The 13,745-nt window shown below is 36.0% G+C and overlaps 1 protein-coding gene across 3 annotated transcripts in view; it reads left to right on the top strand.

Moving 5' to 3' along the window:
* Positions 1-13,745, top strand: part of SLC9B1 (solute carrier family 9 member B1) — a 67,074-nt gene that overhangs the window by 29,648 nt on the left and 23,681 nt on the right. For all 3 annotated transcript variants that reach the window (XM_087434657.1, XM_014787918.2, XM_087434656.1), the window contains 3 exons: positions 10,086-10,256; positions 11,444-11,586; positions 12,714-12,841. In XM_087434657.1, coding sequence (XP_087290783.1) covers positions 10,100-10,256; positions 11,444-11,586; positions 12,714-12,841 — 428 coding nt within the window. In that variant the 5' untranslated portion in view covers positions 10,086-10,099. The remainder of the gene's footprint in view (positions 1-10,085; positions 10,257-11,443; positions 11,587-12,713; positions 12,842-13,745) is intronic.

The following is a 13,745-nucleotide window of genomic DNA, read 5'->3' as shown; positions in this document are numbered from 1 at the left end:
AATAAATAGTTTAAAAAAAAAAAAAAGAAACAAACAAACCAAGCAAACCACCATGGACATATTTCTGAAAGAGTGACACCTCCTTATGAAGAGCCTCATGCAGGTCCTTCCGGAGGTATTCCAGAAGATGGCATTGTTATCATAGGTTATCATTGTTATCATAGCATTGTTATCATTGTTATCATACATGCATGTTATTGCCTCTGAAGACCTGCCAGTGGGACAAGATGTGGAGGTGGAAGACAGTGATCTTGATGATCCTGTCCCTGTGTAGGCCTAGGCTGATGTGTGTGTTTGTGTCTTAGTTTTTATTTTATTTTTATTATTTTCTTTTTCTGAGGATGATTCACCCTGAGATAACATCTGTTGCCAATCCTCCTCCTTTTGCTTGAGGAAGATTTGCCCTGAGCTAACATCTGTGCCAATCTTCCTCTATTTTGTATGTGAGCTGCGGCCACTGCGTGGCTGCTGACAAGTGGTGTAGGTCCACACCTGGGAACCAAACCCAGGCCGCCAAAGTGGAGTGTGTCAAACTTAACCACTGGGGCACAGGGCCAGACTCTGTGTCTTCATTTTTAACAAAAAAGTTTAAAAGGTAAAAAAACAAAAACTTTTAAAAATAGAAAAATGCTTATAGAATAAGGATATAAAGAAAGAAAATATCTTTGCACACCTGTACAATGTTTGTGTTTTAAGCTATGTGTTATTACACATGTCAAAAAGTTAAATTAAAAAGTTTATAAAGTAAAAAAGTTATAGTAAGCTGAGTTTATTATCGAAGAAAGAAAAATATTTTTAGTGTAGCCTAAGTGTACAATGTTTATAAAGTTTACAGTGGTGTCCAGTGATGTCCTAGGCCTTCACATTCACTCACCACTCACTCACTGATTCACCCAGAGCAACTTCCAGTCCTGTAAGCTCCATTCATGATAAGTGCCCCATACAGGTGTGCCATTTTTTATCTTTTATACCATATTTTTACTGTACTTTTTCTGTTTAGATACACAAATACTTGCCATTGTGTTACAATTGCCTACAGTATTCAGTAGAGGAACATGCTGTACAGGTTTGTAGCTTAGGAACAATAGACTATACCATATAGCCTAGGTGTGTAGTAGGCTAGACCATCTAGTTTTGTATAAGTGCACTCTATGATGTTCGCACAATGATGAAATCGCCTAACGATGCATTTCTCAGAGTATATCCCCATTGTTAAGCAACACGTGACTGTAGTTGTAAATGTATATTGCAAACTCTAGGACAACCACTAAAAAAAATGAAAAAGAAGTATAATTGATATGCTAAGAAAGGAGACAAAATGGAAGTATATAAAATGATCAGTTAAAACCACAAAAGGCAAAAAAGAATGGAAGACAAAAGTTGAAACAAAGGACAAGGGCAATGAATAGCAAACAGTAATAAACGTGGTAGATATTAATCCAACTATTTCCATGATAGCTTTAAAAGTCAATGATCTAAATACATCAGTTAAAAGACGGAGATTGTCAGAGTGTATCATAAAACAAGACTCAACTATGTGTTGTCTACAAGAAACCACCTTTAAATATAAAGACACATATAAATTAAAAGTAAAGGGATGGAGAAAGATATATCATGTAAACAGTAATCAAAAGAAAGATGAAGTAGCTATATTAATTTCAGATAGAGCAGACTTCAGAGCAAGGAATATTATCAAGGATAAAGAGGGCATTACGTGATAAGGGGTCAGTTCTCCAAGAAGACATGATAATCCTTATGTATATGTGTTTACCAACAGAGTGTCAAAATACGTGAGGCAAAAACTGATGGAACTGCAGGAAGAAATATGTGAATCCATGATTGCAGTTAGACTTCAACAACCCTCTGTCAGAAATGGACAGGTCCAACAGGCAGAAAATGCATGAGGAGGTAGTTGACCTCAACAACACTCTGAATCAACTGGATATAATGGACATCTATAGACTACTTCAGCCACACACATTCTTCTCAAGCTTCACATGGAACATTCACCAAGATAGACCACATTCTGGGACATACAATACACCTTAATAGATTTAAAAGAATAAAAATCGTACAATGTATGCTCTCTAAGCCTCCAGCCAGGCTAACTAAGAAAAAAAAAAAGGGAAGACACAAATCACTAATATCAGAAATGAAAGAGAGGACATCATTACAGATCCTGTGGACATTAAAAGGATACAAAAGGATTACTATGAACAACTCTATGCCCACAAGTTTGATAACCTAGAAGAAATGGACCGATTTCTTGAAAGACACAATCTGCTAAAATGCACACAAGAAGAAACAATCTGAGTAGGCATATATCTATTAAAGAAATTGAATTGACAATTAATTACCTCCCAAAACAGAAAGCACCACACCAGGTGGCTTCACTGGTGAATTCTATGAAGCATTTAAGAAAGAAATTATACCAATTTTCTACAATCTCTTCTAGAAGATAGAAGCAGAGGAATACTTCCCAACTCATTCTATGAGGCCAGTATTACTCTCATATCACAGACATTACAAGAAAAGAAAACTACAGACCAATATCTCTGATGAACATAGATACAGAAATCCTCCACAAAATATTAGCAAATCGAACTCAACAATGTATAAAAAACATTATACATCACAACCATGTGAGATTTATCCTAGGTATGCAAGGTTGGTTTACATTTGAAAATGGATTAATGTAATCTATCACATCAACAAGCTAACGAAGAAAAATCACATGATCATATCAATAGATGCAGGAAAAGCATTTAACACCCATTCATTATAAAAACTCTCAGCAAATTACAAATAGAGGGGAACTTCCTCACCTTGATAAAGAACATTGACTAAAAATCTACAGCTACCATCATACTTACTGGTAATAAAATAGAAGCTTTCCCACTAAGATCAGGAATAAGACAATGATGCCCTCTCTCACCACTCCTTTTCAGTATTGTACTGGAAGTCCTAGCTAATACAATAAGACAAGAAAAGGAAATAAAAGGTATACGGATTGGGAAGGAAGAAATAAAACTGTCTTTGTTCGCAGATGACATGATTAGACAATGTAGAAAATCCAAAGAATCAAGAAAAATAAACTCCCATAACAACTAATAAGCAAGTATAACAAGGTTGCAGGATACAAAGTCAATATACAAAAGCCAGTTGTTTTCCTATGTACCAACAGTGAAAAAATGGAATTTGAACTTAAAAACATATCACCATTTACATTAGTACTCCCCAAAATGAAATACCTAGGTATAAATCTAACAAAATATGTACAAGATCTATATAAGGAAGACTGTAAAACTCTGATGAAAGAAATTTAAAAGAACTAAATAGAGGCTGGCCCAGTGGCGCAAGCGGTTAAGTGTGCGTGCTCCACTGTGGCAGCCCAAGGTTTGCCGATTCGGATCCCGGGCGCACACCAACACACTGCTTGTCGAGCCATGCTGTGGCGGCATCCCATATAAAGTAGAGGAAGATGGGCATGGATGTTAGCTCAGGGCCAATCTTCCTCAAGAAAAAAAGGAAGATTGGCATCAGATGTTAGCTCAGGGCTGATCTTCCTCAAAAAAAAAAAAAAAAAGAAGAACGAAATAATTGCATAGATTGTCCATGTTGATGGAAGACTCAAAATTGTCAAAATGTCAGTTCTTCCCAATTTGATCTATAGATTCAATGCAACCCCAATCAAAATCCCAGAAAGTTATCTTATGGATATCTATGGATATCAAACTCATTCTAAAGTTTATATGGAGAGGCAAAAGACTGAGAATAGCCAACACAATATTGAAGGAGAAAAATTAAAAGTTGGAAAACTGATGCTTCCCAACTACAAGACTTAATGTAAACCTATAATAATCAAGACAGTGTGATGTTGGTGAAAGACTAGGCAAATATATTAATGGAACAGAATAGAGAACCCAGAAATAGACCCACATAAATATAGTCGACTGATCTTTGGCAAAGGAGCAAAGGCAATGCAATGGAAGAAAGATAGTCTTTTCAACAAATGGTGCTGGAACTACTGGACATACATGTCCAAAAAAAATGGATCTAGATACAGACATTACATCTTTCACAAAAATTAACTCAAAGTTGGTCATAGACCTAAAGGTAAAATGTAAAACTATAAAACTCCTAGAAGGTAACATAGGAGAAAGTCTAGATGCCCTTGGGAATGGTGATGGCTTTTTAGATACACTAGTAAAGGCAAAATCCATGAAAGAAACAATTGATAAGCTGGGCTTCTTTAACATTAAAAATTTCTGTTCTGCGAAAGACAATGTCAAGAGAATGAGTGGACAAGCCACAGACTGGGAGAAAATATTTGTGAAAGACACACCTGATAAAGGACTGTTATCCAAAATATACAAAGAACTCTTAAAACTCAACAATAAGAAAAGAAACAACTCAATTAAAAGTGGACAAAAGACCTTAACAGACACCTCACCAAAGAAGATATACAGATGGCAAATAAGCGTGTAAAAATATTCTCAACATCATATGTCATTAGGGAATTGCAAATTAAAACAACAATAAGGTACCACTACACACCTATTAGAATGGCCAAAATCCAAAACACTGACACCAAATACCAGTGAGGATGTGGGGCAGCAGGAACTCTCATTCATTGCTGGTAAGAATGCAAAATGGTACAGCCACTTTGGAAGACAGTTTGGCACTTTCTTATGAAACCAAAGATACTCTTACCAAGTGATCCAACAATCACAGTCCTTGGTTGTATTTACCCAAATGAGCTGAAAATTTATGCCCACAAAAACCTGCACATGGATGTTTATAGCAGCTTTGTTCATAATTGCCAAAATTTTTTGTTAACCCTTACCCTATTTGTCAGTATCATACTTTTGTTTGTTTCCCCCAAACTCTCCATCATCTCATGAATTTTTTTGTGGTTAACAATACTTTATTGAATTACAATAATGTTAACATACCACAAAGAGCACAGGTCTTAAGTGCAAAGCTCAATGAATTTTGACAAATGTATACACCCTGGTAGCCATCGCTCACATCAATATAATATGGAAAGCCTTGCAATAGAATGACTTTATTTATCCCTCTTCCACCCTTCGTGCTAGATTTATCATATATTTTACTTCTACATTCTTATTATTTTTGCTTTAAAAGGCCCAAATCTTTTTTAAAAGTTAAAAAAATTCCCTTATATTTGTCCACATATTTACATTCTCTGGTTCTCTCCACTTATTTCTGGCAATTTGGGCTTCCATGTGGGATTCTTTTCCTTCAGCCTACAAGTTTTCCTTTACTGTTTCTTGTAGTGTAGGTCTTCTAGCAATACTCTCAGCGTTTATTTCTCCAAAAATTCCTGAATTTCGCCTTTTTCTTAAATTTTTTAAATTGAGGTATATTAGTTTCAGGTGCACAATATAATTATTTGATATTTGTATATATTGCAAAATGATCACTGCAATAAGAGTCTAGTTAACATCCGTCATCGTACATAGTTTAAAAATATTTTTCTTGTGATAAGAACTTTTGAGATCTACTCTCTTAGTCACTTTCAAATATACAATACAATATTATTAACTATAGTCACCATGCTGTACATTACAATCTCATAACTTATTTACTTTATAACTGGAAGTTTGTACCTTTTGATGCCCTTCATTTTGCTCACCCTCCCACCCCCCTCCTTTGGCAACCACCAATCTGTTCTCTGTACCTATGAGCTTGATTGTTTGCTGTATTAGATTCCACTGTAAGTGAGATCATATGGTATTGTTCTCTGTCTGACTTTTTTCACCTAGCATAATGCCCTTCAGGTCCATCCATGTTGTTGCAAATGGCAAGATTTCCTTCTTTTTTTTTTTTTTTTTTTGCTGAGGAATATTCACCCTGAGCTAACATCTGTTGCCAATCTTCCTCTTTTTGTATGTGAGCTGCCGCCATAGCATGGCCACTGACAGATGAGTGGTGCAGGTCTCTGCCCGGGAACCGAACCTGGACTGCCAAAGTGGAACGTGCCAAACTTAACCACTAGGCCACCAGGGCTGGCCCAAGATTTCTTTCTTTTTCATGGCTGAATAATATTCCATTGTGTATATACCACAATTTCATTATCCATTCGTCCACTGATGGACACTTACGTTGTTTTCATATCTTGGCTATTGTAAATAATGCTTCAGTGAACATGGGGGTGCGTATAACTTTTCAAGTTAGAGTTTTCATTTTCTTTGGACAAATACCAAGAAGTGAAATTGCTGGATCATATGATAGTTTTATTTTTAATTTTTTGCACAACTTCCATAATGTTTTAAATAGTGCTGCACCAGGGCCGGTCCCGTGGCTTAGCGGTTAAGTGCGCAGGCTCCGCTACTGGCGGCCTGGGTTCGGACCCCGGGCGCACACCGACGCACCACTTCTCCGGCCATGCTGAGTCTGCGTCCCACATAAAGCAACTAGAAGGATGTGCAACTATGACATACAACTATCTACTGGGGCTTTGGGCAGGGGGAAAGAGGAGGAGGATTGCCAATAGATGTTAGCTCAGGGCCGGTCTTCCTCAGCAAAAAGAGGAGGATTAGAGAAGGAAAGTCTCAATAGCTTATATGGGTATACTCTGCTGTTCTGAAGGTAGGACTGTTTTTTTGTGGAGTCCCTCCTCTGAGACAGTCTTCTGCCTGGAACAGGGCAGAACAAAGCTTTATTGACTGATAGGCTTTGGTTTGTGGTGAATCAACACAGAGCTGACTATGAGGATATGGACTTTCCACATGCCAGAATGAGACGTTCACTCTTGAAGCTTTAGATCTCCCTTAGATAATCCAATCAGCTATTTAAAGTATGATAAATGCTAGCAGTCTCTAAGCTAGCATTATCTTATCTATCTTATCATTCATATCGTATATCTATCTTATCTTGTCACGGATATGGCAATCCATGCAATGGAGAGAGGAGCAGAGTCGCTGACTGGTGCTGTTGTACCATTTACAAACCCTTGATTAATTTCCCTCTCATCAGCCCCTTTTCTCGCTCCTGCCTTTAGCTGTATACTCTCTCTAAGCCCAGAGATTCTTTCACTTTCCGTTGTCAGATGGATTTCTGTAGCTCCCTCACATATTCAAGGCTGCAGCTTTCTCCACCTATTTGCATCCTTCAACTTGGCCCTATCTGCTTTCACCCCCCAGAACTATGTGACAGCCACTCTTTCTTCTCCCCCAATTCTCTTCATGGTGGTATGTTTATACCTTTTTGTATTTCTGTACTTTTATTTTAGTTAAGTCTTGTGTGCCCTCTCTGCCATCTTGAACTAACTTGGTTTTGTTCTTATTTCCTTCTCTCCCTTCACCCCACCCATCCTCTTTTTCACTTAATCAAAACTTCCATTTGGGGCCAGCCCTCTGGCTTAGCAGTTAAGTGCGCGCGCTCCGCTGCTGGCGGCCCGGGTTCGGGTCCCGGGCGCGCACCGACGCACCGCTTCTCCGGCCATGCTGAGGCCGCATCCCACATACAGCAACTAGAAAGATGTGCAACTATGACATACAACTATCTACTGGGGCTTTGGGGAAAAAAAAGGAGGAGCATTGGCGATAGACGTTAGCTCAGAGCCGGTCTTCCTCAGCAAAAAGAGGAGGATTAGCACGGATGTTAGCTCAGGGCTGATCTTCCTCACCAAAACAAAAAAAAACTTCCATTCATTTAGTTTATCTGCTCTCAGCTTGGTGTTGGGCAAGATAGCAAATAGATTAATTTTAAAGGAGGTGCGTGTTTATTCAAATAAATATCTAGTTAGTAAAATTCCATGAAATATGACTAACTGTAAGTCATATTACCGGCTGTGTAAGGTAACTAGTGATTTGTGTGTGTGTGTGTGAGGAAGATTAGCCCAGAGCTAACATCCGTTGCCAATCCTCCTCTTTTTGCTGAGGAAGAGTCGCCCTAGGCTAACTTCCATGCCCATCTTCTTCTACTTTATATGGGAAGCCGCCACAGCATGGCTTGACAAGTGGTGCATCCGTCCACACCGGGATCTGAACCTGCGATCCCTGGGCCGCCAAAGTGGAGCACGTGAACTTAACCACTAGGACACCAGGCCAGCCCCTGATTTTTTTAAATTTCAGTGATTTTTTTTAGTTTCTTTCTAGATGTTCTATTTGATTATTTTACAATATTTCCAAGTATTTCTTTTCTTATGTCTTTATTCTTTTTAAATTGTCTTGAGTTTCTTTGAAAATAAATATTTTATAGTGTCTGTCTAGTGGTTCTATTGGCTAAGGTTTTTTGATATCTAATCTCATTCTTTGTTGTATCCATCAACTTTTGCTCATAGAGGATTACTTCTTATTTTGTAAGTTTTTATTTTAAGTTCAGATGCAGTGGAGCTTTACCTTTCGGACTTTATGCAGTCGGGAATCAGGAGTGTCTATTAGGGATATTTTGAACTGGCATTTACTAAGTACCCTAAGGATAGTTCCCTGAGAAGACACTTTTTCTGCTAGGTTTAGGGTTTGGCGGTTCCCAAACCATGCAAATCATGTAAATCTGAGCCCTAAACATAATTCAATTGAGGCTTATTCTATGTATGAATTCCTAGAGGTGATTTTGCCACCCAGAGACCAGCTAAGACAAACAAACTGCCTTGTCATCTCCTTTTGTCAGTAGAATCATATTTTCTGGCCCATTCTTTTAATAAAAGTTCAGTCCTTCAAGTGTTCCAGTTTTGTGGAGTGGCAGTAATCAGAGGGGAGGAGACAAGAATCTTAGTTCTAACTTCCAGCCTTGAGCTTGTCAAAATCCTCCTCTTTTACCCTCGACAGTTCTATGCAGCCAAAAAGGGGTCACAGGTTAAGAATGCACTTAAGCTGTTTTAAGAACCTGAAAAAGAATTAGAAATTGTGATTCATAGTAAATGAAGTTAGCCATTTAATTTGCAGATGGCAGTTCACAGTGCAACCATCTGCCCTTCACAGAAACCCATGGATTCCCCTATAATTAGGCCTTTCCTTTGTATCTGGTTGCCAGAAACAAGATGTCTGCTACCTTATCCTTACTCACCCTGTCCACCTCTACTTCCTACACATAATCTAAGATACTTTATGTTCTCCCAAAGACCAGGTTTACTTTTTTCCCAGCACTCACTCCCTTTAATAATTTATACCAAATATCAACTGAGTTATGTTTCAATACAAAGATTTAGTCTTTTCCTGTTAAAAAATTTGGCACCGTGTCGCTGTGATTTTCAACAAATTTGCTAATTCTTATCGCAACCAATCATCTTTTTATTCATGATGGAAAAGCTACTTTAAAATATAAAATGAAGGGCCCAGCCCTGTGGCCGAGTGGTTAAAGTTCCGCGCACTCCACTTCAGTGGCCCGGGTTCACAGGTTTGGATCCTGGGTGTGGACCTACTGCACTCACCAGCCATGCTGTGGCGGTGTCCCACATATAAAGTAGAGGAAAATTGGCATGGATGGAAGCTCAGGGCTGATCTTCCTCAAGGAAAAAAAGAGGAAGATTGACAATGGATGTTAGCTCAGGGCAAATCTTCCTCAGCAAAAAAATAATAATAATAATAAAATAAAATATAAAATGAAGTAAATCTAATCATATTGCCATGACATTTTTTAAATGTCATATATTATGAAAAATATTTAGCACTTTAAAGGATTCACGTATAGTTTAAAAATATTTTTTACAATAAAAATGCTTTGTTTAAAACTTGTCCCATAAATTGACAGAGATTTTGGATGTATGTTAAACAGATATTTCATCAGTCATACTAGCACACATTAGGCTATGCTAGGTATCATATATAATGATATATATGATATGTATCATATATAATGATACATAGTATTATGGCTATTACAGATATTTCATCAATCATACTAGCACACAACATTAGCCTACACTATGTATCATTATATATCATACATATCATATATATCGTTATATATGATACATAGTATTATGGCTATTAATATGATATTTGATATTAATATGATATTAATTAATGATAGTTAATAAAATAGAATTTATCTTTTATATGTATAGATCTATGTCTATGTGGATCTATAGATATGTGCTCTTTTTTATATTTCAGGAGTTGTACTTTTTATGATATGGTGTATAACCTGGTCACTCTCAGGCCCTGAAGTTCTCCCTGGTGGAAATTTATTTGGAGTGTTAATTATCTTTTATAGTTCCATTATTGGGGGGAAACTTTTGGAACTCATTAGAATACCTTCAGTGCCTCAACTTCCACCTCTTCTTGGTAAGTGTATAATTACCTCTCATTTCTTTGTTATTGACTATATGTAAATTATGAACATATTCTAGTCAGAGTAGATATAATTTAGAAATATTTCAATGTAAAATGATCTATATAGCTTTTTATATATGTATTTACTATATATGTGTATATATGGCTCATTTGTAGAGTATTTATTCTCTCTATACATACACACACACAGATTTTTTCTGAAATGTATTATTAAAAGAATTTAAATATACTCAATAAATGATTCCTTTTGCTTTATCACTTAATGGACTTTTTTTTACTTAATTTTATGTAGTATGGAAAAGTAAAAATTTGGAAAAGACATAATTTTTTCTATAGATAACCCAACTCAAATACAATAATAAGATTCAAATATTATAGTGACTAGGACAACAAAGGGTCCTGTGGTTTGGGGGCATCTCCACCCTGTATATTCATGGATTCATCCTCTGGCTAACCAGAGTTATACCCTGTTTCTTCATCACCATTATTATATAACTCTCCAGCTGGACAGAGGAAAATTAGTGGAACAACTTCCATCAGAGCTGTCTCCTTTCTTCTAAGTATTCAATACATCCAAATATTCAGTACAATGTCAATAGAGATACTGTCTCCATCTTATTTCTAACACCCTTTCTATGTCTATAACACCCTTTCAGCACCTCCTAAGTATTCATTGAATCTTTTCTCCTCCTCTCCAAAACTTCCACTCTTGCCCTAGCTTAGGCTATTTGTTTCCACATATTCCGTGGACTATGGCAGAGACTTCTAATTGGTTTCTCCTCCAGTTTTATATCTAGCTAATTCACGAAGACTATCACCTAGAAAGTGCAAGGCTCATTGTGTCATTTCCCAGCTAAAACTTTGCCATGGTGCCTTCCTCTGCCAAAGCAGGGGTGGGGATATCTTTCCACTATCTGTCCCCTCCTGCCCATTCTCCCCCTCCTATCCTTGCCCCTTATGTTCTAGCAACATTGAATTACTTGTTGAACCCTATTGAGAAATGTCATTTCTTATCTTTATTCCTTTATTTATGCTGCCTCTTCTACTTGTATGTAACCTGCCCTTCACCAAAGTAATTAGAGACATAGTGTGTTTGAAGAGGGGAAATTAAACATTTCTGTTTTCTCTCTTGGAAAAAATGAACTGAATCAGACATGCTTTATTTTCTTTCTTTTAAGGCATGTTACTGGCTGGCTTTACCATCAGGAATGTTCCATTCATCAGTGAGCATGTCCATATTAGTAACACGTGGTCTTCAACGTTAAGAAACACTGCCCTTACCATTATCCTAATACGAGCTGGGCTTGGACTTGATCCCCAGGTAGATTTCCAAGTATACCTTGAGTAAAGTTATTTTAAATATTAGAGGCTGGTGGAAAAAAAAAAGAGGCAGAATTTTTATTATAGCTCTTCCAAGTGGAGTCCGTAAGCAAAACTAAGATAAAGAACAAAAATTTTGCAGAAATATTGGCAACTTAATTTCTACTTGTGGTCATATTATTACTGATAGGAAGAGAAATCACTGTGATGTCAGATCTCTGTTAGAGATGGGACACTTGCATAAAGATAAATGTCCCTTATGCAGCATTTGTATTATGTGGGAGTTGTGGCTTTCCTATGCAGAACTACTTTTCAGTTAACAAAGGATAAGTTCACCCCATAAAAGGTTTTTGCTTTTGTTTTGTTTTGTTTTATTTTTTCAGAGATTAAGATCTTCAGATATTTTTGTTTTATGATTTTTTCCCACAGAAGTACATTCCTAATTACCTTTGCATTATTGTAAAAGCTAATCTTTAAAAATATTTCTTAAAATATTACTATAAATCTATTTGGACATTAAAAAGATGACTGCTAATGAATATTATGAATATATCATAAATATAGCTACTCGAATGTGACAAATGTTTAAGTTTAGTGAAAATATCTCAAGAGCATAAATAATTATAGACAGTGATAATTTACTATATTCTCCAGTAGAAAATTTGAACCAATGAGAAAATTTTAAAATTCTCCCTTTTAGTTAATTATGCGGTTTTTAAATGATTTTCTCTTTTGGCATGTTGATATTTTCTATTTGTAATTATTACATTAATTAAACAGTTCATCTCTAAAAGTTGACTGATGGAAATATACCTGTAGGATACTTTCATTATACTATTTACTAGGAAGATTAAGCAAGGTAGAAATAGTTAATCACAGAGAATTGGATCTTTTTTAATAATTAAAATTCAACGATGTTTTATAAAATGTGAAATAGTTTATATTCTAATCTATGACGACATATAAAATGAGCTGTGTTAGCATTTCAAGCCCAGTGGGACAATCTGGGAGATTTAATTTAGTATAAGCTCATTACTCAAAAAAGACTATGTATTTCAAGATATGCTTAAATAATTTTATTATTGGTCATTATAAGTTTGTCTAAATGTGCCTATGTTTATATTTCAGGCTTTGAAGCATTTGAAGGGAGTTTGTTTAAGGTTGTCTATGGGTCCATGCCTTATGGAGGCATGTTCAGCTGCTGTTATTTCCCACTTCCTTATGAATTTTTCCTGGCAGTGGGGATTTCTCTTAGGGTAACTTTTTCTCATTTTTCCCTATGAAAATATTCAGTTAAGGATGCTTGGTTTAAAATTATTGAAATATTCAGAATATTGTATAGACAAGCTTCTCATTAAAATTCTTTTCACAGTGGTAGAAAACCTGGGAAATCAGTTGGTCAGAAGCAGAGCCAGGTCCTAAATCCACCATATCCTTGACAAACATGCCTAGTCCCTAAATGTTTAATGCCAAGATAATTCACTTCATCAGTTTATTCCTTCTCCCCTACACTGTAATCAATCTCTATTTTTTAACCCATCTAATGGCCTCTTCCTTATACACTATATGTATTATATACATCAGAAATATTTTATATAGATATAAGTTTAGTTTTTAAGTTCAGTTTTTTAAATTCTTTAAAGCAACTAGAATTTATTATGTATGGGGATCTTGATACATTTTTTCCCACAACACCATTTGTAGAAAAGTCCTTTCTTCCCCCACTGATTTGAAATGTCAATTTTACCACGTAACAAATCCCATAGATTTCTTTCTATGCTTTGTATTCTATTTTCTTCCAATTGTTTTTGTCTATTTTTATGTCACTATTGCACCGTCTTAACCATTTTACCTTTACAAAAACAGTGTGTTCTTTTTTACATTGACTTAGTTTTTTCATTCTAAGCTCTTATTCTCCCAAATGAATTTTAAAATCAGCTAGTCAAGTGCAATGAAAAATCCTGAGAGGATTTTAAATGGCATAGCACTGAATTAACAAATTAATTTGAGGAAGAGATGACATTTTTATAATATTGAGGCTTTTTATCCACAAATGTGAAACGTCTCTCCAATTATTCAGGTGTTATCTTAAGTACTATGGTGTTCATAATTTTTATAAAGGTCTAGACTATCTTCATAGTTTTGTTCTTAGATATTTTG

The sequence above is a fragment of the Ceratotherium simum genome, chromosome 8, assembly GCF_057802395.1.
Source record: "Ceratotherium simum simum isolate JZ-2026a chromosome 8, ASM5780239v1, whole genome shotgun sequence".
Classification (NCBI taxonomy): Eukaryota; Metazoa; Chordata; class Mammalia; order Perissodactyla; family Rhinocerotidae; genus Ceratotherium; species Ceratotherium simum.
The sequence above is the reverse complement of the archived record's forward strand: the minus strand, read 5'-3'. Positions and strand labels throughout refer to the sequence as shown.